This window comes from Misgurnus anguillicaudatus, chromosome 13 (assembly GCF_027580225.2).
Source record: "Misgurnus anguillicaudatus chromosome 13, ASM2758022v2, whole genome shotgun sequence".
NCBI classification, from domain to species: domain Eukaryota; kingdom Metazoa; phylum Chordata; class Actinopteri; order Cypriniformes; family Cobitidae; genus Misgurnus; species Misgurnus anguillicaudatus.
Window position 1 is genome coordinate 24,448,729 of NC_073349.2, and position 27,686 is coordinate 24,476,414.

The following is a 27,686-nucleotide window of genomic DNA, read 5'->3' on the forward strand; positions in this document are numbered from 1 at the left end:
GACTGATCTTATTACAATCTGAAAAGACTGATCAGCCCTGAATAACTGCTACTGTAGTTAGTCAAACTAGTTCTTAAGACAGAGTCTTAACTTACTGGCTATGTTTATGCATTTCCTCTTTAGATCTAATCTATCTCATCAGACAAATTTAACTTCAGGTGTGAACGGGTCCAAATTTACTATGCATAGTCTTAGCAAATATTTGCTCTTCGTGTGAACAGACATGTGACTAAACCTTATACTCTGTCAAATATGTTTTGACTGCATCACATACTGCAGTAGTTTCATGGTCAGTATGTACATACAGTACAAACTGCAAGTTGCTAGACTTATTGCTTATTCACCTTGAATCTCTATTATGAACGGCATAAATGAGTAATAATCTGTTTGCATGTGCCATAGCCCAAGCCAGAGAACCCCAGAGGATCTGGAAGTTATTTACGAAGAGCTTCTGCACGTCAAAGCCGTTGCCCACTTGTCTACATCTGTGAGTCCACACTCGCTGACATGTTTCATGTTTGTTTACGCCAAAAATATTCACATATTCATCATTTCCTTTATGCTTCGCTCTTTCCCGTAGGTTCGGAAGGAACTGGCAGCGGTGCTGGTTTTTGAAAGCCACGCCAAAGCGGGAACAGTTTGTAAGTGTGAAATAAATGATAGCAATTTTGTTTGCGGTGGGCGAAATGAAAAACAGTGTTAATATTGAATTAGCAAAACAGAGCAACAAATATCTTTTTAGACACAGCGGCAGACAGCACGGTTAACACTGTGAATGAGATGATGAAGTCATTTGATTTTGCAATTCCCGGTTGTGTGACGGATGCGATGACTGACATTCTCAGCAAAAAGAGACAGCCAAGTCAACGATTGCGTCAATGCGACAATCATTGCTTACTGAATAGGCAAGAGTAGGCATGAGATTAGTCACCAAAAATCTGTGCAAGATTATATATTAAAAACGTACCAAATAAGTCTCGGGGGGGAGTGTGCTTACAGAAAATTTGCTGTTTTAAAGAACTACAAAGTTTTTAGATTTGGCTCTTAGCTAAACTAAGCACCCATATGTTTAACTTTAATGCACTTTGATGTCTGTTTCAGTGTTCAGTCAGGGGGATAAAGGGACGTCCTGGTACATCATCTGGAAGGGATCTGTTAATGTCATCACCCATGGCAAGGTAGAGCCATCAGCCCCAAGTAATGTGTCCTTTACAAGACACTGGGTTTAAAAATAGATGCACACATTGTCTAAAAGTAATTTGTAGTGTACGCTTCCTGTTAAGGAAGGGTTATCCCATTGTTTGAGCTTTTATGTATATGTATATTATGTATATCACTTAGGGCTTAGTAACCACACTTCATGAAGGGGACGATTTTGGGCAGTTGGCATTGGTGAACGACGCCCCTCGTGCCGCCACTATCATCTTAAGAGAGGACAACTGTCACTTCCTGCGGGTGGACAAGCAGGACTTCATACGAATCCTTAAGGCAGGTTCAGTGTGTTTGTAAGACTGGACACATATAGTTTCACATCATGAGTGTATATTCACGTCAATCAAATTATAAATGTTACATAACCTAAATTTAACTGCAGGACGTGGAGGCCAACACCGTCCGTTTGGAGGAACATGGTAAAGTGGTTCTGGTCCTTGAGAAGAGTTCAGCACAGGACTCCACCTCAGTGAGCGGCAACAGGTGAATGACTCTCTCTTTTCTTTATCTTTACCAAATTTGTAAGTGAATTAGGCAATGCAACATTATACATCCTTAATATTACTTACCCAGAATAGGTAAAGCCAGTGCATTGGGTATTTGGTGTCACACTTATAATTATGTCGAGAACTCGAGATAATACCCACCATGAGTTTAAAGGGACACTCCACTTTTTTTTTTTGAAAATATACTCATTTTTCATTTGATTTTTACCGTTTTGGAATCCATTCAGCTGATCTTTGGGTCTGGCGGTACCACTTTTAGCATAGCTTAGCATAATCCATTGAATCTAATTAGTCCATTAGCATCGCGCTAAAAAACAACTAAAGAGTTTGACTATTTTTCCTATTTAAAACTTGACTCTTCTGTAGTTACATTGTGTACTAAAACTGACAGAAAATTTAAAGTTGCGATTTTCTAGGCAGATATGGTTAGGAACTATACTCTCATTCTGGCGTAATAATCAAGTACTTTGCTGCCGTAACATGGCTGCAGGCGTAGTGATATTACATAGTGCCCGAAAATAGTCCCCTGCCATTGAAAGTACGACAGCAAAGTCCTTTTATTACGCCAGAATGAGAGTATAAATCCTAGCCATATCTGCCTAGAAAATCGTAACTTTTACATTTCTGTCGGTCTTAGTACACGATGTAACTACAGAAGATTCAAGTTTTAAATAGGAAAAATATTGAAACTCTTTGGTTATTTTTAGTGCGATGCTAATGGTCTAATCAGATTCAATGGATTATGCTAAACTATGCTAAATGTGGTACCGCCAGACAAAGAGATCAGCTGAATCAAATCAAATGTTTAACTCTATGGGAGCTGGAAAATGAGCATACTTTAAAAAAAAAGTGGAGTGTCCCTTTAATGATTGTAAACGATTCATTTGCATGAACTACAGAGGTGTTATTGTAAAATGAACAGCGGGCTAAAGTGTTAGTCATCACTCACTATTTGATTTCAAGTGAATTAAACCAATTATGAAACCTTGGGATGAATACAATGAAACCTAATTATTATTGTGAATTATCTTCTGCTTACTGAAACCCACATAACCCAACATATCTCTCTCTCTCTCTCTCTCTCTCTCTCTCTCTCTCTCTCTCTCTCTCTCTCTCTCTCTCTCTCTCAATTCAATTTAATTTTCAATTTGAAGTAACTTTATTAGGATGATTGTGTCACTTACAATTTTGCATTATACATAATAAAACCAGAAACATACAATAACACAGTAGTAACGCAAATAAAGTAAAAAAATAGACTTTGAAATATAAACATTTTAAGTATGTGTACCATTCATCCTTTCTTTGTCTCTCAGGTATAAAGTAATGTCGGGAACACCGGAGAAGATTCTCGAACACATGCTGGAGGCGATTAAATTGGAAACCAATGGCACTGATTTTATAGGTAAGATATATTTATGATCTTTTCTGCTATTATTAGTTTGTGGCTGTTGAAAACATATTAGATTTTTCAGCAATTAGGAAATAAATATATTCATTTTATAGCATTAGATAATAAAAAGCAAGTGGTATCTTCATACAGGTGCTAAAGCATTTTTTTTTTGGGAATTTATTTTGAATAGCTGATGTGAAAGCAATTCTTAGATGCACCGATATATCGGCAAATAAACGGTCAAGGAAAAAGCTTTTTTTTTTCAAAATAAAAACAGCCGAAAGTCATGATTGATATATCCTGTCAATCAAAAGAGAACAGGAAAATTGAATGAATTTGAGCTCTGCGTATAGAAAATGTAAAGAAACATCACTAGTTTCAGTCAATATTAATGGTCATATGAAAGAATAACTTTCAGAAAAGTTAATCTTCAGAATTTAGTTAATGCAAGTTAATATAACCACCAAACTATTGGTGTCAGCAGATATCAGTCTGAACAAGAGGTTAAAGTTTGGGAACAAACTTTGATGTTGTCTTGACAAAGGCCCAGGCTAAACGTGCACGCGCATCTGCCAGACCATAATCTGACTCATCAGTGTTGCTCTCTTTGATTAGACCTGGCAAAGTCCATGGGAATTTTGACAGTTTGAACTTTCGTTTTACGAATTCTGTAAGTCCGATCCCTTGCCAATAATAATACTCCATAGGCCGTTTGCCAGTATGAATTATATAATTATACGCCAGGGTTTCCCGCAGAAAATGTATTATTTAAGCTGGGGGCGTACCCGTTATGATGAAAATGAAAATATTTTTATTAAAAACACTCAAATAAAACTTAATTTTGAAGAAACTATGACAGAAAATGCTACATACTAGATTATCAATGCATTAAATGTTTTTAACAGATACCTCTAACGTGAATAGCTGCGTGATGAAGTGAAACTAAAGGGTTAATAAACATAAACTGAAGCAGATGTTGTAGAACATCTGGCAAATGATGACAGTAAAAACTGATTATTTCCCACTATTAATTACATTATCTTAAAGGAGTGTAACTACTGTAGCATGTAAATAATGCACATAAATAACGTGAGCAAGAGCGCTCAACAATTATATCGAATCAACAGGCACGTGCAACCTAGCTAGCAGGTTGCTCCAACAACAAAATCACCAGCTAACTTAACTAACAGACTAATACAATAACAGGCTTAAATAAACCCAAAGCATAAGTGCACTTACAGTTCTCACGAACACGCGTTTTATCAACTAGGTTCAGACAGTGACAGACCACGTCTTTCATTTCGGACATGTGGCGCCGTGTATGCTGCGTGAACCCTGTACACAATTTACCATAAAAGGATAAACACATTGTTTCATGGGCATTCCCTTCACAATAGTATCTTTATAGAGCGATTTCAGGCAGCGTTTGTACCCAGGGGTACAAGTTACACCTCATTTCGTTCTCCTCAGCAGTGGCAGCCGGTGACTTCTTATTTCGAGGGCGCACGATGCGAAGTTCGTCACAACATGTATGTAACCCATCATGTGTGTGGTTCATAATTTCAAAATATGTGTTCTGCGTTTCGAGTGAACCTGTGTGAATCACGTGTCTTGTCAAAAAAAGTGCCTGCCGCAGACGCATCCAAAGTGTTTATGACAAAAGAGACGCCCGCGTTTGCCAGATACTCGCATAATCTCATGCGTAATCAGAGTTTACTGTTAAGGGAGTGTCTAGCGTGTATTTATCATAAACGGTTTTGACGTGTGTGCACTGCAGCAGGCACTTATTTTGACAAAACACGTGATGCACATGGTTCACATGACGCAACAAACACAGATTTTGAAAACACGAGCAACCTCCTTGAATCCATCCCCTCGGAAGAGCAGTCATGAGCCGCCACTGATCCTCAAATATGGTAACCCACATGTTTCTACGAAAATCCTCAGACCCGGCAATTTTTGGCAGTTTTATTATCCGTTTTACAAATTCCGTAAGTCTGACTCCTTAGAAAAGATATAGCAACCAAATTCAGATCAGACTTGTGGAAAGTTTGGTGGATGTAGCCTGAAAGCTCTAGGAGTCAAGAAAAATAAGTAGGTAAGAAGAAAATTAAGAATAAGTTTAAAAGCTATAACAATATGTTGGCTTCGTCAAGCCAAGGTAATGATCGGCTATCGCATTGGTGGAAAATTTTCATATCGGTGCATCTCTAATTCTTAGTGGATTTTTGCAGAAATTATGGCTATTGACCAATTATTATCAAAGACAGAAACTATTCATTGTATAATTGTTTATACAATAATACTTATAAAATGCAAACACATTTATACATTTGTATTCTCTGTGGCTAAAGTGTCCAAATTCTTCATGGGCGACTATATCACAGCTCAGTCTTATCTCTAAAATAACACATATAAACACTGTTTTTAAAAGAAATACTCATACCACAAATACACTGCAGAGGAATGACAGACTGAAGGAGTGGCCAAAAATGTTCATGTTTCATGTTTTTTTTTTCTTTAGATCCCAGCGTGAGCGACTTCCTCATAACTCATCCTGTCTTCATGCCCTGCAGTCAGCTCTGTGCCGCCCTCCAGCATCAATATCCTGACCCTGCTAAAGCTTTATATATTCTGTTTGATATTGATCTTCCTTTTTTTGGTCTAGTTTCTCATGAGTGTTCATCTGTATCTGTGTTTTTGCACCGACATTTTTCTTTAACTAGCATTTGCACTTACCAAGCAGAGCCGTCTGAAGGCTCAGATCTGGAGAAAGCAGCATATGCCCTCAATACCAAGCAGAAGATTGTTAAACTGGTGTGTCATTGGGTGGCACTGTATGGTTTGCTGCTGAGGGACGACCCTGTGGCCAACGAGTTCCTGGAGGTTAGAAACACCACAGTCCATAAAAATATATAGTTATTATGAATGCATATTATCAGTATTGGCCATTTCGTTTTCACAAAGTAATTATTTCAAGGCATTTTTTCTGTATATTTTTATGTAACATTTTTATCTATTTTACTTCACATCATGTTTTTAAATCAAATTCATGATTTGACTACAGCTTTGATAAACTGAAACAACAATACAGATGCATAATGTCAACCACAGCATCATTTTTATATCAGTCATTCTTAAACGTAACAGTGCTTCTCCATTAGAAGAAAGCTTAAGATGTTTAAGGGGTAGTAAACCCAAAAATGATGAGCACGAAGAAAGATATTTTGAGGAATGTTTGTAACAAAATCGATCAGAAGCCCCACTGACTTCCATAGTGGATAAAAGAATACTATGGAGTGAATGGGGCTTCTTATTGCTTCATTTTTGGTTGAACTGTCCCTTTAAGAGTTTTATGTGAAGTGAAGGTGGTGCATTCTTAAGATGGGCTTTTGTTTTTACTCCTAAGTGAACTAAACCTAATACTAAGTTTGAATACCTTTATTTTTGTGACAGAAATTCAGAGAGGGTGTGATGGCTGATTCCAGGCTCTCTGGCATACTGAAGGAACAACTGAGGGACCGGAGGAAAACCAAAATGTAATACACTTACATATAAACACCCAAACTCAAATATAACATCTTTGTGCAAAGATATACAATCAGATTTGAGTCCATTATAGTGGCAAAGTCGATGTAAATGTGTGTAAATTGATCTTTCCTTAGTGTATAATCTTAAAGGAATATTCAATTTTCTTGGGGGAGGAATCCAGATGGTTTGCTCGCCACCGTTTTATCCAGGGTGTTGATGTCTTTCTTTGTTCAGTCGAGAAGAAATTGTGTTTTTTTTTTGGGGAAAACATTGCAGAGTTTTTTTAATTTTGATGGACTTTAATAGAGCCCAACACTTGACACTTAACAGTTTTTTTCAACGGAGTTTCAAAGGACTAAACGATCCCAAACGAGGCATAAGGGTCTTATCTAGCGAAACGATTGTCATTTTTGACAAGAAAAATAAAAAATATCCACTTTTAAAACACAACTTCTTGTCTAAATCCGGTCGTGATGCGCCGGCGTGACCCCACGCAATACGTCATCACGTCAAGAGATCACAGAGGACGAACACGAAACTCCGCCCCAGTGTTTACAAATGTGTTAAAAGAGGACCGTTCCTACGTTGTTGTATGTCAACTGATACTAATGAATGTCTTTGAGTCAGTTTATTGTTTAAAATAGTCCGCAAATTTGCGTTTTATATATGTAACACGTGACCTCCCTACGTCACTACGCATTTACGTTAGATCGGGCTGGACCGGACCTAGACGAAAAGTTGTTGTTTAAAAGAGCATATTTTTTATTGTTCTTGTCAACAATGACAATCGTTTCGCTAAATAAGACCCTTATGCCTCGTTTGGGATCGTTTATAGTCATTTGAAACTCCGTTGAAAAAAACTGCTAAGTGTTGAGTCAAGCACCAAATGTTGAGCTCTATCAAAGTCCATTAAAATGAGAAAAATCATCAAAAAAACATAATTTCTTCTCGACTGAACAAAGAAATACATCAACATTTTGGATGAGATGGTGGTGAGTGGATTGTCTGGATTTTTCTATTAAGAAAATGGAATATTCCTTTAAATCTGCAATGTTTGTCACTGCATAATCCTTCATTTATTCACTCTCTCTCTCTGTACAGAACAGAAAATGGATGCCACACTTTGACGAAGGTAAGAGGCTCCTGGGGTTTATTCACTGAATGGGAAAACTAGCTGCGATAAGAGGACAATAAATCCTCAGAATGAACTTTATGACACTGCATGATAAACACACTCGCTGGTGGAAAAGTCAACAGCTTTACCCAGAGCCCTTACACAAATTCACAGAGGCAAACAAATGCAAACTAAATGTGCACTAAATGTAGGTCAGCTGTATCCACCATCATATAAAATCCAGCCAAGCGTTATATTGTTTTCAGTGCATTTGGGAACAAGTGGCAATTACAAATTACGGAAAGATAATTTTTTTTAACCATGGGTTGCCCTGGGAATTTATAATGGGTATAGCAGTTTAAGGTCTAAGGGTAACATTTCTTAAAGTTACCTCCCACATTTGTTCTACACATAAATTACAAACATAAATTTTGATTGCAATATGTGTGTATAAGTGATAGAATACATAAATACAGCAAATATGTGAATCATGTGCTTGATAAATCAGGCAACCATTTAAGTCCTTACAGTATAAACTGTGGGAAACAAGCCTTAGTGCTATACTAGGTACAGTAGATACAAAGAATGCACCATAAGAAAGGCTTTCATAATGCCATGTGAACCAAACTACCCTAACAAATTTATCTCTGATTCCTCACATTCTTTAAATGAGAACAAGAAGCTGCAGGTTATTTTTTCCAGAGGATGAAACCATATAAATGCTGCCCATCACAGTCTGTCTACAGCTCTGCTAATTTTCTGTTAAAAACTCATTATATATGTTGATAATAAGCATTAATATCATGTATGGTCTTTTATTTGTTTCAGCTGAATCAAAAGTTTGATTGGTTTTCTGCTTACGAGGAACCTGTGGGGAAATTACGATCAATTAGAGCTCAAGACAAAGTCTTGTATTTATGCTTCTATAAAAGTTTAGGTAAAATCTCATCAGTAGTAAATATGGGGCACATACTGTCACATAAAAATGATTGATGGTGCCCTTTGACCTCAGGGGAGGGGCTGACCTTTTGACCTTAGGGGAGGGGCTAACCTTTGACCTTAGGGGAGGGGCTGACCTTTTGACCTGCGAGGGAGGGGTGACCTTTGACCGGACCACCCACGTCGTGAACCTTTGACCTCCGGGGAGGGGCTAACCTTTGACCGGGACCACCCACGTCGTGAACTTTTGAACCGACCGCCCACGTCGCGCTGAACTTTTGAACCGACCGCCCACGTAGCATTGAACTTTTAACCGGACCGCCCACGTCGCGTTGAACTTTTAACCGGTACGCCCATGTCACGTTGACATGTTTACGACCGGGGTTATCTCTGCGGGATGTTAAATCATGTCCTCCTACGATAAAACAATAAAAACAGTGTTTACACAAGTGGTCTTCATTAAAACACATTCCATGCTCCCATCATAATTTATATAAGGTGGGGCCCAGATATGTCTAATAAAAGCCGGGAAAATCACAGTTACGAAAATCACAAACATGGATACCATGGATACGCCATGCAGCTCACTCAGTACTCCGGCGAGTGAATGGCATATTGACTTGAATCATCTCGGTATGGCGACGAAAAAATTTAACTTTTAACATGCATTGAAATTTTAACATGCACCATTTTAGAATGCGTGACATCGTTATAATCTGCCATGCTGGCATTGAAATATTGTGAATTCCTCTCATTGATTAGTTTCATTAAACACAATTTTTTATGTGAAATGATCAAAGAAATTAAGTGTTCTTTCTTTTCTTTTAAACGTCATCCTGGCTTATAAGGCTATATTCATGGTGAGAATAAGCTGTAATTATATAAAGTAAGATTAGAAAAGATGTTTAAAATGAACTTTTTCTAATAATCTTAGCACTATGTATGGATACGACTGAAAAAAACATGTTCAAAAGTATCAACATAATAAAAAAGGTTTCTCACAGCGGCAGATGAAACACAATCCAAAAGAACAAAGAACAATGAACTCTGTCAAGATGAACATTTTGTAGGATTTTCTCTAGAGAGTAAAAAATTGATGTGTAATTTTTAAATGTCCTATTATGCATTTTGTATAGATGACCTGATTTTCAAAACAGAAGCTATGTTTTTTCAAATAAACTGTTCAATACAAAGATATGGTCTTTAATAATACTTACACTTACACATGCAGATTGTGGGCCTTTCCTTGAAGTTCCATTCCTGAGAGCTGCTTCCACTCCGAAGCGTAAATCGTTTTGGCAGTGCCCGTGTGAGGACCGAGATATTTTGTTTTTTAACTCGTAAAGCATGTCCAGTCCTCCAGCGATAGCAGGACAGTGTTTATACAAGGGGCCTGCATTAATGCAGCTTGCGTTGCTTTCATCATACTAATAAGTACAGCATAAGTAAAGACAAAAAGACACATATTACAAAACATTACCTGTCTATAACTGAGACTTTTAACTTTAGGTTATTAGTATATTAGGTTTAGTATAGTTTTCAGACTTTCAGAAAGAACTCATCAACTTAAAGAATAAAGCACTTATCAATTACATTTATTTTAATCTCAAAAACTCAAGTTTTCGTCTAGTATTTATTATTGCACCTGAAATACAAGTACCTGAGACATGCTCGCACTCCTTAGCCAAAACACTAAAACTTTTAGTGCTTTTGTATTTAATATAATATTTAATAATATTTGACAAATTACTCCATACAAGACAATCAAATTATATACATTCAATGAACACAACATACAAAGTCTAACTTCATCACACGCTTTGAAGCACTCATTTCTCTGTCTCTGTTGTTCTCAGTTATCAGTTGTCGGCTATGTAAACGGTGTTTTATTTTTATTTTTATAAAGTGTATTAAACTCGCACTACTCTTTACCCAGAATAACATGTACTTCTTCTGTGGTGACAAAGCGAGGTACATGATTTCTTCAATTTATAAAAACACAAGTAAACTTTTTATTGTAAAATAGTCAAAAAAAATAGTAAGACATAGGCTAACTGATGATCCTTACATATGAAATACCCGCACAAAATCATCTAGGTATATTCTTGGGGCGGCGTTGGTTTTATTGCACCGTGGTATGGGAATAATGAATCGGTATATACTATGGGGATTCACTTTGCTATCATTTCCAGCTGGTGTTGATTTGTTGTGTTGTGCTCGGAACGTCTGGGCTTCGGTCGGCTTTTTGGGGGGCTGAGCATTAATTTGCTTTTTGGAGATTCCAACATCTGGTTGATTTTTGGGGATTCCAACATCTAGTTGATTTTTAACCCTTACCTATACATGTTGCTTGGCTCACTGTAAACCCGGCATGCTTACCGTTATGTTTACCTTTAAATGACAGAGAATATAATAGCACTTACCCCATAAAAACAAAAAATGTCATCACAGAAAACAGTAACAAACCATCTGGTAAATCGAGTGTTGTAGAACAACGAGTGAAATCTATGTGTTAGTTCAGATTAAAAATACCTCGCTTTATTATATACAGCTCCACAAGGCAAAACAAAGATCTCACGTAGTCCATCATGTTACACCGGCAGTTTGATTATTGTGACCATCGTGTCCTTTAGTGCACTAGGGGCATTATGGGTAATGTAGTCATCTTCACAAGGCGAATCGAACGCTGTGTATGTTAAAGGTGCATTGTGCTACTTTTAAAAAAGACAAAAATGCTAAATAATATACATAACTATATTATCAGTGGTGTATAAGGACCTAACATAATGAACTGAATTGTTTCTATTACCTAAGATTGACCCATTTTCATCTCCATACACCGCGGGTCCCCTTATACGGAAGTCACCGTCATATCTCTACAGTAGCCCTAAACGTACAAACTGGTCTAAAGAGCACGTTTCTTTCCTACGTTGTCTCAGACGATGACATGTTTGTCGTGCGACAGCTACCATATGAGTTTTAAAATTGAAGAGTGAGTTGTCTGTAGCAATTCACAATCTCACCACTAGATACCGCTAAATTCTACACACACCACCTTTAACTGGCTACTGTTTCCAAGATGCATTACGATCTAAGCCATCGCACTGGGAGAGAGAGTACATAGTGAAACATATTATTTACCATTTTATTTGTTGTTGTTGACACAATTTAATGTAAAGTGTAAGATCTTATTCATTTATAAAAAAATAACAGCCCAAAGACAACTATTAGGACTGAAACCAAAAACCCCCACACTAGCTGTGTACATTATGAAACTGATTTTATTTCACCTGTTTTACAAGTCAAGAAAAATTCAAGCGCTCCACACAAGAAGCAAGAACTCCCCCTCCCACGCGCGCATAGAGCGGAGAGGACGATACAGAAAACACCGGGAAAGACCTTTCCCACTGACACTTTAATATTCTATAGCTTCATAACTCACACCGATGACCATGCGATGAGGGGCGTGCGAACCGCCGCGTCTAGAGGGGACGGACCAGGACCTCCAGGCTTCAAATCAGAGCCTGAAACCCAGAGCTCCCACACCCCAGACACGACGCTCCGGCATGTCCATCCAGCGGCAAATCCGAAGGCCACTCCCAGGAATTCTCCAGCAAACCGTCCAAAGCAAAGCTTCCAACACGGCACAGCTCAACTGTGCACGATTCAAGGAGTTGCAGACGCTATTTTTGAGGACGGTGCAAGCACGACCGGAAGCCCAACAAAATCAGGGAGAGACCCGCGGACACACATCCCGCAAAGCCGTCCACGACGCCGCGGATTCCCGAAAGGAGAGAACAAATGCCACCCGAGCGCGAGCACAAACGCAAGACGCCGCACGCGCGCGGTCCTCCAGTTTTTAAAGAAATGCTTTCAGAACACTGCAGGAGTGAGCTTGTTAATCTTTTTTATGCGGTAATATCGACAAATGCTGATGTGTGCTTGCCGCAAAATTACTGCGAAACTGATGTTGAGCGTGTAACCAACCTCAAGAAAAAAACAGATGTCGTGAAAAGTCTGGACAAGTCTTTTGATAAGAAGGTTCAAGTGTCTGTTAACGCCGATGAACCGATCAATGTGTTCATCAAAAAAGCTCTGGATGCTTTGTGCGAGTTTGGTGATGAGGAGTTTGAAACCGCCAACATCCTCCACATGTCTGCACATGCAACAGATGTATGTGTTGCCGTAGCGACAAAGAAGGATCAAACCAATGTGCGTGAAATTGTTGTTGAAGTTGCTGCTGACTTTATGATCGACAAGGGTCTTGGCACATGCATACACTTTCTATTGTATCTAGACAACATCATAACCTTTGGTGATGATTGAAAACAATGCGAGTTCCTGGGACACCTCGTACACCTGAAAACACATTCACTTTTTTTTCACGACCTACCTTTAAACATTTGAACATGGTCTTTTTATTTTTATTCACCTTCTTTCCATCTATAGCCTGCTTATTTGATAAGTTCTGGTTTCAGCTCTTAGAAAGTTCGTGATAAACGTTTGTGTGAAATGTTACCACTACATTCGGTCATTTGGACTTGTAAACATCTTGTTCATACAGGGTGTGACACTTATTATGTTATGTAAAAATAAAAGTGACTTGCATCAGTATGAAAAGCTAAATCCGTATGCATGACCTGATACAAATTTGGTGATTTTGTAACTTAGTGATTTTTACATAGACACGTCAGTTACTTTGCATAACCTGTATAACTCTATGAAACGTGTCCTTTAATAACTGAATCATGCCAACATTTTTACTCAAGAATTTCAATACTTATCAGGACCATTTTGAGCACGTTGCAATGTGCCATCATTTGTTTGCCATTCGTGTGGCGTGCGTGGTTGCAGCACTGCCATTCAGTTGGACTTTGCATTTCTGGACTGTGTTTTTCTCAAAGGTTGCTTATATTTACAGACAACACACTACACCTAAGTGTATCTTAACAATGGCAAACAGGAATACCAACGTTTGCAAACAAGTGTGGTTAAGCACTTTGATTTTTGACATGATTCACAGAAAGCAACAGTGAATCATCAAAACGTTGCTAGTTTTTTAGTTTCCGAAAGTTTACATTTTTACTTGCAAACAAACCAGGAACATTATTCATCTCAACACTTTCACCAAACCTATGTCTCTGTTGTATTTATTTAGACAATCTTTTGTTTTCATAGTTTTGATCTGTTTCAAATTTCTTCTGTATATCTTCTAAAGATAAATATGGTCATTGTCCTTGGGTTTTCTCAGATTTCATAAACCTTTGAAACCTTCTTTGTCTTAATGCCATCAATGTATTTATTACTTATCCATTATTTGTTATACTGTATGTCATATTTTTGAGTTTACACCATTCATTTTTATAGAAAGTTTCAGAAACTCACATTTACATGGAATTATGATACATTTTACTTTTAATTGTCTCCAGGAGTGAGTGCCGGCCCAACAGGGGCAAACCGCAATCACACCACAATCCCGAAGGCCCAAAAGCCAAACAAGAGCCACCCAACACCCCACACCACACCGACCTCGCCCAACCGAAAAATGATGCACAGACGAGCTCAAACCGCAAAAACAGTAGTAGGAAAACTAATAATGTTTAACAAGTACAATCGTCACTTATAGTTTTGTCATATGATGATGATATGATGTTTCATCTTTCAAGTGTTTGTTGAAGTATTTTGGCACAACTGTTTATTCCAATCTTTAATCAGCCATACATGACAAAAGTTTTTTGTCTTTGTCTGAAGCGACATTAAGCATCTAATCTACAGCACCGCACTGTAAATGTATAAAAAAAAAATATATATATATATATATATATACAAAACCATCCTCACCACAATATACTTTAGTGTTTTAATCACTTGGTACTGATTTTACACATTTTACATTTTCATAACAATTTATACTCTACTTTTCACCGTCTCCACTGTTTCACAATAACAGATTTAGTAAGTATATCTAAAATATACTACCCTATGTTGTGGAGTTGTTTTAGTGCCATTTTAGAGGTAAGCTGCACATTTACTTGAGTACTGTACTTACTGTGAGTGCCGTGTTTTGGTATCTGTACTTTATTATTTTCTAGAGAAAAAAATCCTTTAACAACGGTTTTGTTTAATCGTTGTAGCATTTTTGTACGTAGTTCTCTCAATACATTATGCCTCTGAAGCAACCTACTGAATACACCGACTAGTTTGTAGTATCTTTGGAATAACGAGCTTGATGAATGATACATACACTATAGAAATTAAACAAAAACAAGGTCATTAATAAATGCATCTCCACTTTTTATTTAAAACTATAAAAGTTACACGATAGAAAAAGTCTTACACTCATTTACATTTGAATGACAAATATCTTACTTTTCACGTCAATATCATTTTAACAGGTACTTGGGAGTCAAAAGTTGTTACTCTGTATGAGGTTTGAAAGTCAGCGGATGATTTTCGAACACTAATCGGTGATGTCAAAATAGGCAAAGGTGATTATTTGACACAGTGCCTACCCGTGGTCACACTTAATAAAGTCTACTGCAGTTTTCTGAAAAAAATTAAACATTTGTTTCATTCTAAATTTTTGTTTGTTTATATCACAACCTTCAAAACCTAGCCTTTACCCCTGTGTAAATATGTAAAGTTTTAATTTCTGCTAAAATCTTTAATTGGATATTGTTGGTCTTTCATAGCTACAGTTTCTATTATGTTCAGTGTAATGATTTTATTATTTTGCCTACCAAGCGACTTGGATCAGGTTCAACAATCACAATATTTACATTGGCACGCAAAACATAGATAGGCTTATTAAGTCAACCCCTTTCATACATGTTTTAATCTTTATCTTGTCAAATTAACACAATATAAAAACCTTTCTTTTATATCATGTTTTTTATTTGAAAAATATTTGTAACTATTAAACAAGTATTTAAATGAACTCAAGTTAGTCCTATAGACCATTTCATCGGGCGAACCTGCGGTGACGCGATAAGCTTCAGGTCCGAACTTTACATCCGTTTTCTGTTTATTTAATATTCTGACTAGTTGCTGATACTGAACCATTAAAGAAATACCTCGACGAAAATAATGTATTGGGTTCCTATGTAATCTATGTGTTGTTTTATTTTGCTTGTTATATATATAAACTACTTTAAAAGGACTTTGTTGTTATTTATTCTTCGCAAAGTTTACCGGAAGTTACGTAAAGACCACGAGGCCGCTTGTTCATGTTGTTACTGCTGAAACCGTCTATACCTGCATGTTAGACCACCATTACATTTACATTTCATTATTTAGCAGGAGCAACAGTAGCAATGAAATCAACAAAAGAGCAAAAGTGTTCTGAAAACTATAATCTCAGTTAACTTAACATATTGTAAACAATTTTTATTTATTGAAAGGAAAGAATACGTGAGGAAAGAAGAGGTGAAATAGAAATAAGTGCTTAGTATTCCAGGGTCAGGGTATAGTTGAGAGATGTGTCTTTAGTCGGGTTTTGAAGCCGGCAAGCAACTCGAGTACGTATGAATAGTGAGTGTAGGTATTGGGTGCGGTTGTCTTAGGCTAACAGTAGAGTTTTGAATTTAATGCCGGCAGCTATACCAGGCCAGTGTAAACTGATAAGGAGAGGTGCATCGTGCTCTCTTTGGGTCGTTATGTCACAGCGTGCATTCTTTTGCGAAGCCAAATGTAAATATTGTGATTGTTGAACCTGATCCAAGTCGCTTGGTAGGCAAAATAATAAAATCATTACACTGAACATAATAGAAACTGTAGCTATGAAAGACCAACAATATCCAATTAAAGATTTTAGCAGAAATTAAAACTTTACATATTTACACGGGGTAAAGGCTAGGTTTTGAAGGTTGTGATATAAACAAACAAACATTTAGAATGAAACAAATGTTTAATTTTTTTCAGAAAACTGCAGTAGACTTTATTAAGTGTGACCACGGGTAGGCACTGTGTCAAATAATCACCTTTGCCTATTTTGACATCACCGATTAGTGTTCGAAAATCATCCGCTGACTTTCAAACCTCATACAGAGTAACAACTTTTGACTCCCAAGTACCTGTTAAAATGATATTGACGTGAAAAGTAAGATATTTGTCATTCAAATGTAAATGAGTGTAAGACTTTTTCTATCGTGTAACTTTTATAGTTTTAAATAAAAAGTGGAGATGCCTTTATTAATGACCTTGTTTTTGTTTAATTTCTATAGTGTATGTATCATTCATCAAGCTCGTACTACAAACTAGTCAGTGTATTCAGTAGGTTGCTTCAGAGGCATAATGTATTGAGAGAACTACGTACAAAAATGCTACAACGATTAAACAAAACCGTTGTTAAAGGATTTTTTTCTCTAGAAAATAATAAAGTACAGATACCAAAACACGGCACTCACAGTAAGTACAGTACTCAAGTAAATGTGCAGCTTACCTCTAAAATGGCACTAAAACAACTCCACAACATAGGGTAGTATATTTTAGATATACTTACTAAATCTGTTATTGTGAAACAGTGGAGACGGTGAAAAGTAGAGTATAAATTGTTATGAAAATGTAAAATGTGTAAAATCAGTACCAAGTGATTAAAACACTAAAGTATATTGTGGTGAGGATGGTTTTGTATATATATATATATATATATATTTTTTTTTTATACATTTACAGTGCGGTGCTGTAGATTAGATGCTTAATGTCGCTTCAGACAAAGACAAAAAACTTTTGTCATGTATGGCTGATTAAAGATTGGAATAAACAGTTGTGCCAAAATACTTCAACAAACACTTGAAAGATGAAACATCATATCATCATCATATGACAAAACTATAAGTGACGATTGTACTTGTTAAACATTATTAGTTTTCCTACTACTGTTTTTACAATTTGAACTCGTCTGTACATCATTTTTCAGTTAAACGAAATCAGTATGGTGTGAGGTGTTGAATGGCTCTTGTTTGGCTTTTAAACCTTCAGGATTGTGGTATGATTACAGTTTACCCCTGTTAAACCAGCACTCACTCCTGGAGACAATTAAAAGTAAAATGTATCATAATTCCATGTAAATGTGAGTTTCTGAAACTTTCTATAAAAATGAATGGTGTAAACTCAAAAATATGACATACAGTATAACAAATAATGGATAAGTAATAAATACATTGATGGCATTAAGACAAAGAAGGTTTCAAAGGTTTATGAAATCTGAGAAAACCCAAGGACAATGACCATATTTATCTTTAGAAGATATACAGAAGAAATTTGAAACAGATCAAAACTATGAAAACAAAAGATTGTCTAAATAAATACAACAGAGACATAGGTTTGGTGAAAGTGTTGAGATGAATAATGTTCCTGGTTTGTTTGCAAGTAAAAATGTAAACTTTCGGAAACTAAAAAACTAGCAACGTTTTGATGATTCACTGTTGCTTTCTGTGAATCATGTCAAAAATCAAAGTGCTTAACCACACTTGTTTGCAAACGTTGGTATTCCTGTTTGCCATTGTTAAGATACACTTAGGTGTAGTGTGTTGTCTGTAAATATAAGCAACCTTTGAGAAAAACACAGTCTAGAAATGCAAAGTCCAACTGAACGGCAGCGCTGCAACCACGCATGTTACACGAATGGCAAACAAATGATGGTATATTGTAATGTGCCCAAAATGGTCCTGATAAGTATTGAAACTCCCGAGCAAAAATGTTGGCATGATTCAGTCACCAAAGGACACGTTTCATAGAGTTATACAGGTTATGCAAAGTAACTGACGTGTCTATGTAAAAATCACTAAGTTACAAAATCACCAAATTTGTATCAGGTCATGCATACGGATTTAGCTTTTCATACTGATGCAAGTCACTTTTATTTTTACATAACATAATAAGTGTCACACTTTGTATGAACAAGATGTTTACAAGTCCAAATGACCGAATGTAGTGGTAACATTTCACACAAACGTTTATCACGAACTTTCTAAGAGCTGAAACCAGAACTTATCAAATAAGCAGGCTATAGATGGAAAGAAGGTGAAGAAAAATAAAAAGACCATGTTCAAATGTTTAAAGGTAGGTCGTGAAAAAAAAGTGAATGTGTTTTCAGGTGTACGAGGTGTCCCAGGAACTCGCATTGTTTTCAATCATCACCAAAGGTTATGATGTTGTCTAGATACAATAGAAAGTGTATGCATGTGCCAAGACCCTTGTCGATCATAAAGTCAGCAGCAACTTCAACAATTTCACGCACATTGGTTTGGTCCTTCTTTGTCGCTACGGCAACACATACATCTATTACATATGCAGACATGTGGAGGATGTTAGCAATTTCAAACTCCTCATCACCAAATTCGTACAAAGCATCTAGAGCTTTTTTGATGAACACATTGATCGGTTCATCGGCGTTAACAGACACTTGAACCTTCTTATCAAAAGACTTGTCCAGACTTTTCACGACATCTGTTTTTTTCTTGAGGTTGGTTACACGCTCAACATCAGTTTCGCAGTAATTTTGCGGCAAGCACACATCAGCATTTGTCGATATTACCGCATAAAAAAGATTAACAAGCTCACTCCTGCAGTGTTCTGAAAGCATTTCTTTAAAAACTGGAGGACCGCACACGTACGGCATCTTGCGTTTGTGCTCACGCTCAAGTGACATTTGTTCTCTCCTTTCAAGAATCCGCAGCGTCGTAGACAACTTTACACAATGTACGTCCACAAGTCTCTCCCTGATTTTGTTAAGCTTCCGGTCGTGCTTGCACCGTCCTCAAAAATAGCGTCTGCAACTCCTTGAATCGTGCACAGTTGAGCTATGCCGTGTTAAAAGCTTTGCTTTAAACAATTTACTGGAAAATTCCTGAAAGTAGCCTTCAAATTTGCCGCTAAATGAACATGCCAGAGCGTCGTATCTGAGGTGTGAGAGCTCTAAGTTTCAGGCTCTGATTTGAAACCTAAAAATCCTGATCCGTCCCCTCTAAACACAGCAATTCACACGCCCCTCATCACATAGTCATCGGTGTGAGTTATGAAGCTATAGAATATTAAAGTGTCAGTGGGAAAGGTCTTTCCCGGTATTTTCTATATCATCCTCTCCGCTCTATGCACCCGTAGGAAAAGGAATTCTTGCTTCTTATGTGGAGCGCTTAAATTTTTCTTAACTTGTAAAACAGGTGAAATAAAATCAGTTTCATAATGTACACAGCTAATATGAGGGTTTTTAGTTTCAGTCCTAATAGTTATCTTTAAGCTGTTATTTTTTTATAAATGAATAAGATCTTACACTTTACATTAAATTGTGTCAACAACAACAAATAAAATGGTAAATAATATGTTTCACTATGTACTCTCTCTCCCAGTGCGATGGCTTAGATCGTAATGCATCTTGGAAACAGTAGCCAGTTAAAGGTGGTGTGTGTAGAATTTAGCGGTATCTAGTGGTGAGATTGTGAATTGCTACAGACAACTCACTCTTCAATTTTGGGACTCGTATGGTGGCTGTCGCACGGCGGGCATGTCATCGTCTGAGACAACGTAGGAAAGAAACGTGCTCTTTAGACCAGATTGTACGTTTAGGGCTACTGTAGAGATATGACGGTGACTTCCGTATAAGGGGACCCGCGGTGTATGGAGATGAAAATGGGTCAATCTTAGGTAATAGAGACAGTTCAGTTCATTATGTTGGGTCCTTGTGCGCCACTGATAGTGTAGTTGTGTATGTTGTTTAGCATTTTTGTCTTTTTGGAAGTGGCACAGTGCACCTTTAACATGCACGGCGTTCGATTCGCCTTGTGAGGATGACTGCGTTGCCCATGGTGCCCCTGGTGCGCTGAGGGACACGATGGTCACAATAATCAAACTGCCGGTGTAACATGATGGACTACGTGAGATCTTTGTTTTGCCTTGTGGAGCTGTATATAATAAAGCGAGGTATTTTTAATCTGAACTAACACATAGATTTCACTCGTTGTTCTACAACACTCGATTTACCAGATGGTTTGTTGCTGTTTTCTGTGATGACATTTTTTGTTTTTGTGGGGTGGGTGCTGTTGTGTTCTCTGTCATTTAAAGGTAAACATAACGGTAAGCATGCCGGGTTTACAGTGAGCCAAGCAACATGTATAGGTAAGGGTTAAAAATCAACTAGATGTTGGAATCTTTAAAAAGTAAATTAATGCTCAGCTCAACTAGATGTTGGAATCTTTAAAAAGTAAATTAATGCTCAGCCCCCCAGGAAGCTGGCTGGGGTTCAGATGTTTTGAGTGCAACACAGTGGATCAACATTGGTTGGAAATGATAGCGGGGTGAATCTTTGTGGTGTATACTGATTTGTTGTTCTTCTATTGTGGTGTAATAGGGCCAACGTCACTTTGGGAATGTGCCTGGATGGTTTTGTGCGGGTGTTTCATATGTAAGGATCATCAGTTAGCCTATGTCTTACCATTTTATTTGACTATTTTACAATAAAAAGTTTACTTGTGTTTTTATAAATTGAAGAAATCATGTACCTCGCTTTGTCACCACGGGGGAAGTGCATGTTGTTCTGGGTGGAGAGTGGTGCGAGTTTGGTACACTTTGTAAAAATAAAAACAAAACACCGTTTACATAGCCGACAACTGACAACCGAGAACAACAGAGACAGAGAAACGAGTGCTTCAAAGCGTGTGATGAAGTTAGACTTTGTATGTTGTGTTCATTGAATGTATATAATTTGATTGTCTTGTATGGAGCAACTCGTCAAACATCACCAAATATTATATTAAATACAAAAGCACCAAAAGTTCCAGTGTTTTGGCCAAGGAGTGCGAGCACGTCTCAGGCACCTGCACCTCAGGTGCAACAACAAATACTAGACGAAAACCTGAGTTTTTGAGATTAAAATAAATGTAATTGATAAGTGCTTTATTCTTTAAGTTGATGAGTTCTTTCTGAAAGTCTGAAAACTATACTAAACCTAATATACTAATAACCTAAAGTTAAAAGTCTCAGTTATAGACAGGTAATGTTTTGTAATATGTGTCTTTTTGTCTTTACTTATGCTGTACTTATTAGTATGATGAAAGCAACGCAAGCTGCATTAATGCAGGCCCCTTGTATAAACACTGTCCTGCTATCACAGGAGGACTGGACATGCTTTACGAGTTAAAAAACAAAATATCTCGGTCCTCACACGGGCACTGCCAAAACGATTTACGCTTCGGAGTGGAAGCAGCTCTCAGGAATGCAACTTCAAGGAAAGGCCCACAATCTGCATGTGTAAGTGTAAGTATTATTAAAGACCATATCTTTGTATTGAACAGTTTATTTGAAAAAACATAGCTTCTGTTTTGAAAATCAGGTCATCTATACAAAATGCATAATAGGACATTTAAAAATTACACATCAATTTTTTACTCTCTAGAGAAAATCCTACAAAATGTTCATCTTGACAGAATTCATTGTTCTTTATTCTTTTAGATTGTATTTCATCTGCCGCTGTGAGAAACCTTTTTTATTATGTTGATACTTTTGAACATGTTTTTTTTCAGTCGTATCCATACATAGTGCTAAGATTATTAGAAAAAGTTCATTTTAAACATCTTTTCTAATCTTACTTTATATAATTACAGCTTATTCTCACCATGAATATAGCCTTATAAGCCAGGATGACGTTTAAAAGAAAAGAAAGAACACTTAATTTCTTTAATCATTTCATATAAAAAATTGTGTTTAATGAAACTAATCAATGAGAGGATTTCACAATATTTCAATGCCAGCATGGCAGATTATAACGATGTCACGCATTCTAAAATGGTGCATGTTAAAATTTCAATGCATGTTAAAAGTTAAATTTTTTCGTCGCCATAGCTAGATGCTCCTATACATGTTTGTGATTTTCGTAACTGTGATTTTCCCGGCTTTTATTAGACATATCGGGCCCCACCTTATATAAATTATGATGGGAGCATGGAATGTGTTTTAATGAAGACCACTTGTGTAAACACTGTTTTTATTGTTTTATCGTAGGAGGACATGATTTAACATCCCGCAGAGATAACCCCGGTCGTAAACATGTCAACGTGACATGGGCGTACCGGTTAAAAGTTCAACGCGACGTGGGCGGTCCGGTTAAAAGTTCAATGCTACGTGGGCGGTCGGTTCAAAAGTTCAGCGCGACGTGGGCGGTCGGTTCAAAAGTTCACGACGTGGGAGGTCCGGTCAAAGGTTAGCCCCTCCCCGGAGGTCAAAGGTTCACGACGTGGGTGGTCCGGTCAAAGGTCACCCCTCCCTCGCAGGTCAAAAGGTCAGCCCCTCCCCTAAGGTCAAAGGTTAGCCCCTCCCCTAAGGTCAAAAGGTCAGCCCCTCCCCTGAGGTCAAAGGGCACCATCAATCATTTTTATGTGACAGTATGTGCCCCATATTTACTACTCTCATCATACAAATAAATACATTCCCAAGCCATACAGTAGCACAGATTAATAGTTTAATTTGAAAATCAAGATGTTTGCATTAAATCTCTAGCGCGGTGTTATACATTTTGTGCAAGTGTACTTACATCATCCTAAATGTTCTCAACAGTGTTTGAATTTAGAGAATTTACAGTTTTATCTAGTGCCCCGCAACCTGTTCATAGGGTCGCTTGTCAATGACATACTAGATTTCTGCTCTGTGCTGCCATAGAAACCATAGGTGTGTTTGTCTTCACGTGCCACTACGCAGAATGATTGGCATGTGACATCAAATATGCGACCCCATAAGATTTATACATTACCTAAAAGCTGAATAAATAGCTTTCCATTGATGTGTGGTTTGTTAGAATAGTACAATATTTGACTAAGATACAACTATCTGGGATTTGAGGGTGCAAAAAAAACCTAAATATTAAAAAAAGTTGTCCAAATGAAGTCCTTAGCAACACATATTACTAATATTTCAATACATTATAGATATATTTGTGATAGGAAAGTAACAAATATCTTCATGGAACATGATCTTTACTTATGGGCGGTTTCCCGGACAGAGTTTAGGTTAATCCAGGACTAGGCCTTATTTATGTTAGGTAATTTAAGAAGTTTTTACAAACATACCTTCCAAAAAACACTAGGTGTGCATCTTGACCCTTGTGCATTGTTCAAATTTACTACCGTTCGTGTCGTTACAAATGACAAATTTTACCTCTTTGCAAAAGGAAAAACCACCAACATTCAAAAATGCATGGTAATAAAAATGCAATGCAATCAAAAAATGCTGTTATAATGGAAGTCAATGGGGCTGCACAAAAACTAAAAATGCATCAAAGCTAATGTTTTACTAATCTTTGACATGCCCAAGACTGTGAAAAACGGTAAAAAAAATCCAGTCCACAATCATTGTGTTTTTCCCCCTAATATTTGACATTGCTTATGAACTTGGCAATTAAAGAGTTAAAACCAAGGAATTTTTGTAAAGATTTGGTAGTTTTGTTCAGTACTGAGGTTGATTAACAGATTTATGCAAAGAAAATGTGAAAAAAAAAATATTAATCTGATGCATTTTTACAGCCGTTTAATTTAGTGGATGTTTTCATTCATGAACAACACGAAAGGGTACATTTGCCCACGGCGTGTTTTTGAGTGTTTGAAAAATTTCAAAGCATTTTCTCAAAATATGTGTAAATATATGATTTGTCACCAAAAATCATTTCATTTGCTGAAACGCAGAGAAAGTTGTTGCCAAATTATGACCAAAAAAAAATGCTAGTGGATGAAAACATCCCCAACAATATGTGTAAATATATGATTTGTCACCAAAAATCATTCCATTTGCTGAAACGCAGAGAAAGTTGTTGCCAAATTATGACCAAAAAAAATGCTAGTGGATGAAAACATCCCCAACAACACATGTTAAGACAAAACAATGTCAACTGGTATATGTTAAAATTAAACAGGACAACAAGGTCTTTTTAAATGAAAGCAGCTCAAACATGCATTTTAGTCTGGGACTAGCCCTGTCCAGGAAACCGCTCCATATTATCCTAATGATTTTTAGAATAAAACATTTTTTTGGGCATGTATAGGTTATAAAACTTTATTTCATTAAATCATCCATGAACATAATTTGTGTGTCCCGTCAGATCGATTTCTATCAACAGTGAAGGTGAACACTACAACCCTGATCATTTCACGCTCTTTCACAGTATTATCAGGCTACGCCGTTGTTGCTGTTTAGCGACTTCTAGTTGGAAAAAATTACATATTGTGCCTTTTATGTAAATTTACCTAATATAGTTTTGTTTTTTATCTAAATCCCTTCATCGTGTCTGTTACAGTCTTGTATGAGATCGTTAAACCGGACCATAAAGTCGTAACTCTAATGCTGCCAGTCGATGCCTCAGTGAAGACCATTTTGTCTACATTAGTGGACCCTGACAAAAACTATGTTCTGGTGAAGATGAATTCCTCAGGAGGTAAGCTAAAAGATTCCTGTGTGGTGCTTGTGTGCTAGAAATGTTTTGTTAGGGTGATGGTTATCGCACCTGCTAGCTTTTTAATCTTTCCTGCATCTATCATCTTAAAGGGACACTCTCCCTAGAGTTAAACATTTGATTTTTACTGTTTTGGAATCCATTCAGCCGATCTCCAGGTCCGGCGGCACCACCTCCAGCATAGCTCAGCACAATCCACTGAATCTGAAAAGACCATTAGCATCGTGCTAAAAATGACCAAAGAGTTTCGATATTTTTCGATTTAAAACTTGACTCTTCTGTAGTTACATCGTGCACTAAGACAAACAGAAAATTAGAAGTTGCGATTTTCTAGGTAGATATATCTAGGAACTATACTCTCATTCTGGCATAATAATCAAGGACTTTGCTGCCGTAACATGGTAATGATATTACGCAGCACCTGAAAATAGTCCACTTGATAACTTTCAATGGCATGAGGAGTATTTTCGGGCACTGCGTAATATCATGTCATTTTTAAGCGCGATGCTGATGGTCTAATCGGATTCGATGTATTGTGCTGAGCTATGCTATAAGTGGTAGCACCAGACCCAGAGATCAGCTAAATAGGGGAGCTGGAAAAAGAGCATATTTTCAAAAAAGTGTAGTGTCCCTTTAATGCCCAAGGGTTCCACCTTAATCTAGTGACAGGGCCACTTACTGGTCAAAAGTTTTAAAGCTATACATAAATGCAAACCGACATACAGCCTTTGAATAACTTTTTATTAAATACCACTGGTAATGCTGAACCAAACTAATCTATTCAACCCTACACTGTGATTGCTACTGGTATATTTGGCTCTATACCAGAGGTTTTCAAACTTTTTTAAGTTTGAAAAAAATCGAACCCAGTTGATCTCAGTTATTTACTTGAAGTACCCCTTGAGAATCTAATGGGGTGATTCTCACGAAACTTGGTTTTAAAAATGTCAAGCATGAAAATGTAAAAAATGCTTAAATTTACTTTTTTTCCCACCAGACATTGAAAAACAAAGTCTGGAGTAAATGGGAACAATAATTTAAAAACTTTTACTTATCATTTAACACTTTTTGTAACATAATTAAAAAAATTAGTCCTAAAAAATCTCATTACCGCAACAGTCATAAAACATCAACAATTACATATTTTCAAAATGACATGACAAACCTGAAAGAACATAATTTGGAGATTCTGCACATGCATTTAAAATCAAAGTATTATGCTTCTATTAATTAAATTAACATTTAATAAGCATCTGTTGCGGTAATGATAATCAAAATGTCGTGTAAGCATTCTGACAAGACAATATTTCAAATTAACTGTAAAAAAATGATCTTACCTGGTAGCCATATTGAAGTAACTGGTCCATGTGCTTGGTCACTCAAAATCAAACTTGATTAAAATTCTGTATGTGTGCTTAAACTGTTCTCAAAAAGTGTTGCGGAGGATGAGAACATCAGGCATGGACACATAATTTTCCTAATTTTTCTTCATTATTATTATACATGAATATTCAGTAAATATTTTTTCTGTCATCTAAAGTAGTCTAGCAAAACATCCATTTATTTTTTTTCTTAATATTTTTGTGTTAATTTGATTAAATTACAACATAACGCATGTTCAAACACAGCCGGACACATTGCGGTAATGAGAATTTCAGCAGAAAATGAGATAAAATTTCCAATTATAAATTCTTATGTTGAAATCACACATTGTGCAAGGTAGAACACAGTATTGTGTTAATTCTGATGCTTTTTAATGTTACTCTATTACACATTTTAAAGCTAAAATCATTAGTGCCGTGGTGTTTCAATGGTTTCGTGAGAATCAGCCAATGGCACATTTGCATGTTTAACTTCAAAAACATTTATTTTTCATCTGTTTTTTACCTGTTACTGGACCTTCATCTGGTAATTATCCTTTATTGATACATAAAACGTATTTGCATGAGTGTATATATATATATATATATATATATATATATATATATATATATATATATATATATATATATATATATATATATATATATATATCCCCAGCGAAACCCTGTCCTATACTACTATCTAAAACTGACTTGATTCAAGATTTTTTGTTGTTTGTTTTTGTGTCTTTTAGACAGAGTCCAGCTAAAGTTGGAAGCCAGCGCAGTGTCTGCTTCTCTAGGAGTGAACGAGAGGCTTTTTTTCTGTTCTGCAAGCCAAGTGGACCAACTGGTGAGAGTCATAATTATCACAGCTACAATATTTATTTATTCACTTCAGGTCTACAATTCTGACCTAATGAACTGAAAAAGATGTCATTAAAGCTCCTGAATGTAAAAAGTTATACATCACAATGAATTCGCAGGAGTTCAATGCGAGATAACCTGTAAAAATGTAACATCATTAATATAATGTAAATCGCAATCAGCCATATTAGATGTTTGCATGCACAATTCAGTCCTCTACCTCTTCAAAATAATGGACTGGCAAGTGGCTTTAATTTTAGCAGTTATCACTGTATATCTGACCTTTGTTTGGTGTTTGGTAGCAATACAAGACATAAAGTGATGCTCCATT

The 27,686-nt window shown here is 36.7% G+C and overlaps 1 protein-coding gene and 1 long non-coding RNA gene across 4 annotated transcripts in view; one reads left to right on the plus strand and one right to left on the minus strand.

The window, feature by feature from the left end:
* The window catches only part of rapgef3 (Rap guanine nucleotide exchange factor (GEF) 3), a 59,034-nt gene that overhangs the window by 26,248 nt on the left and 5,100 nt on the right, over positions 1 to 27,686 (plus strand). For both annotated transcript variants that reach the window (XM_073875458.1, XM_073875457.1), the window contains 13 exons: positions 403 to 487; positions 581 to 641; positions 1,102 to 1,178; positions 1,342 to 1,488; positions 1,595 to 1,695; positions 3,035 to 3,123; positions 5,636 to 5,714; positions 5,847 to 5,997; positions 6,568 to 6,650; positions 7,744 to 7,774; positions 8,585 to 8,661; positions 24,970 to 25,109; positions 27,244 to 27,337. In XM_073875458.1, coding sequence (XP_073731559.1) covers positions 403 to 487; positions 581 to 641; positions 1,102 to 1,178; positions 1,342 to 1,488; positions 1,595 to 1,695; positions 3,035 to 3,123; positions 5,636 to 5,714; positions 5,847 to 5,997; positions 6,568 to 6,650; positions 7,744 to 7,774; positions 8,585 to 8,661; positions 24,970 to 25,109; positions 27,244 to 27,337 — 1,215 coding nt within the window. The remainder of the gene's footprint in view (positions 1 to 402; positions 488 to 580; positions 642 to 1,101; positions 1,179 to 1,341; positions 1,489 to 1,594; positions 1,696 to 3,034; positions 3,124 to 5,635; positions 5,715 to 5,846; positions 5,998 to 6,567; positions 6,651 to 7,743; positions 7,775 to 8,584; positions 8,662 to 24,969; positions 25,110 to 27,243; positions 27,338 to 27,686) is intronic.
* LOC129430872 (uncharacterized) overlaps positions 1 to 27,686 on the minus strand; it is a 50,443-nt gene that overhangs the window by 18,531 nt on the left and 4,226 nt on the right. For both annotated transcript variants that reach the window (XR_008639663.2, XR_012372951.1), the window contains exons 2-3: positions 6,551 to 6,624; positions 5,851 to 5,991 (exon numbers count right to left, since the gene is read on the minus strand). This is a non-coding gene — a long non-coding RNA (uncharacterized lncRNA). The remainder of the gene's footprint in view (positions 1 to 5,850; positions 5,992 to 6,550; positions 6,625 to 27,686) is intronic.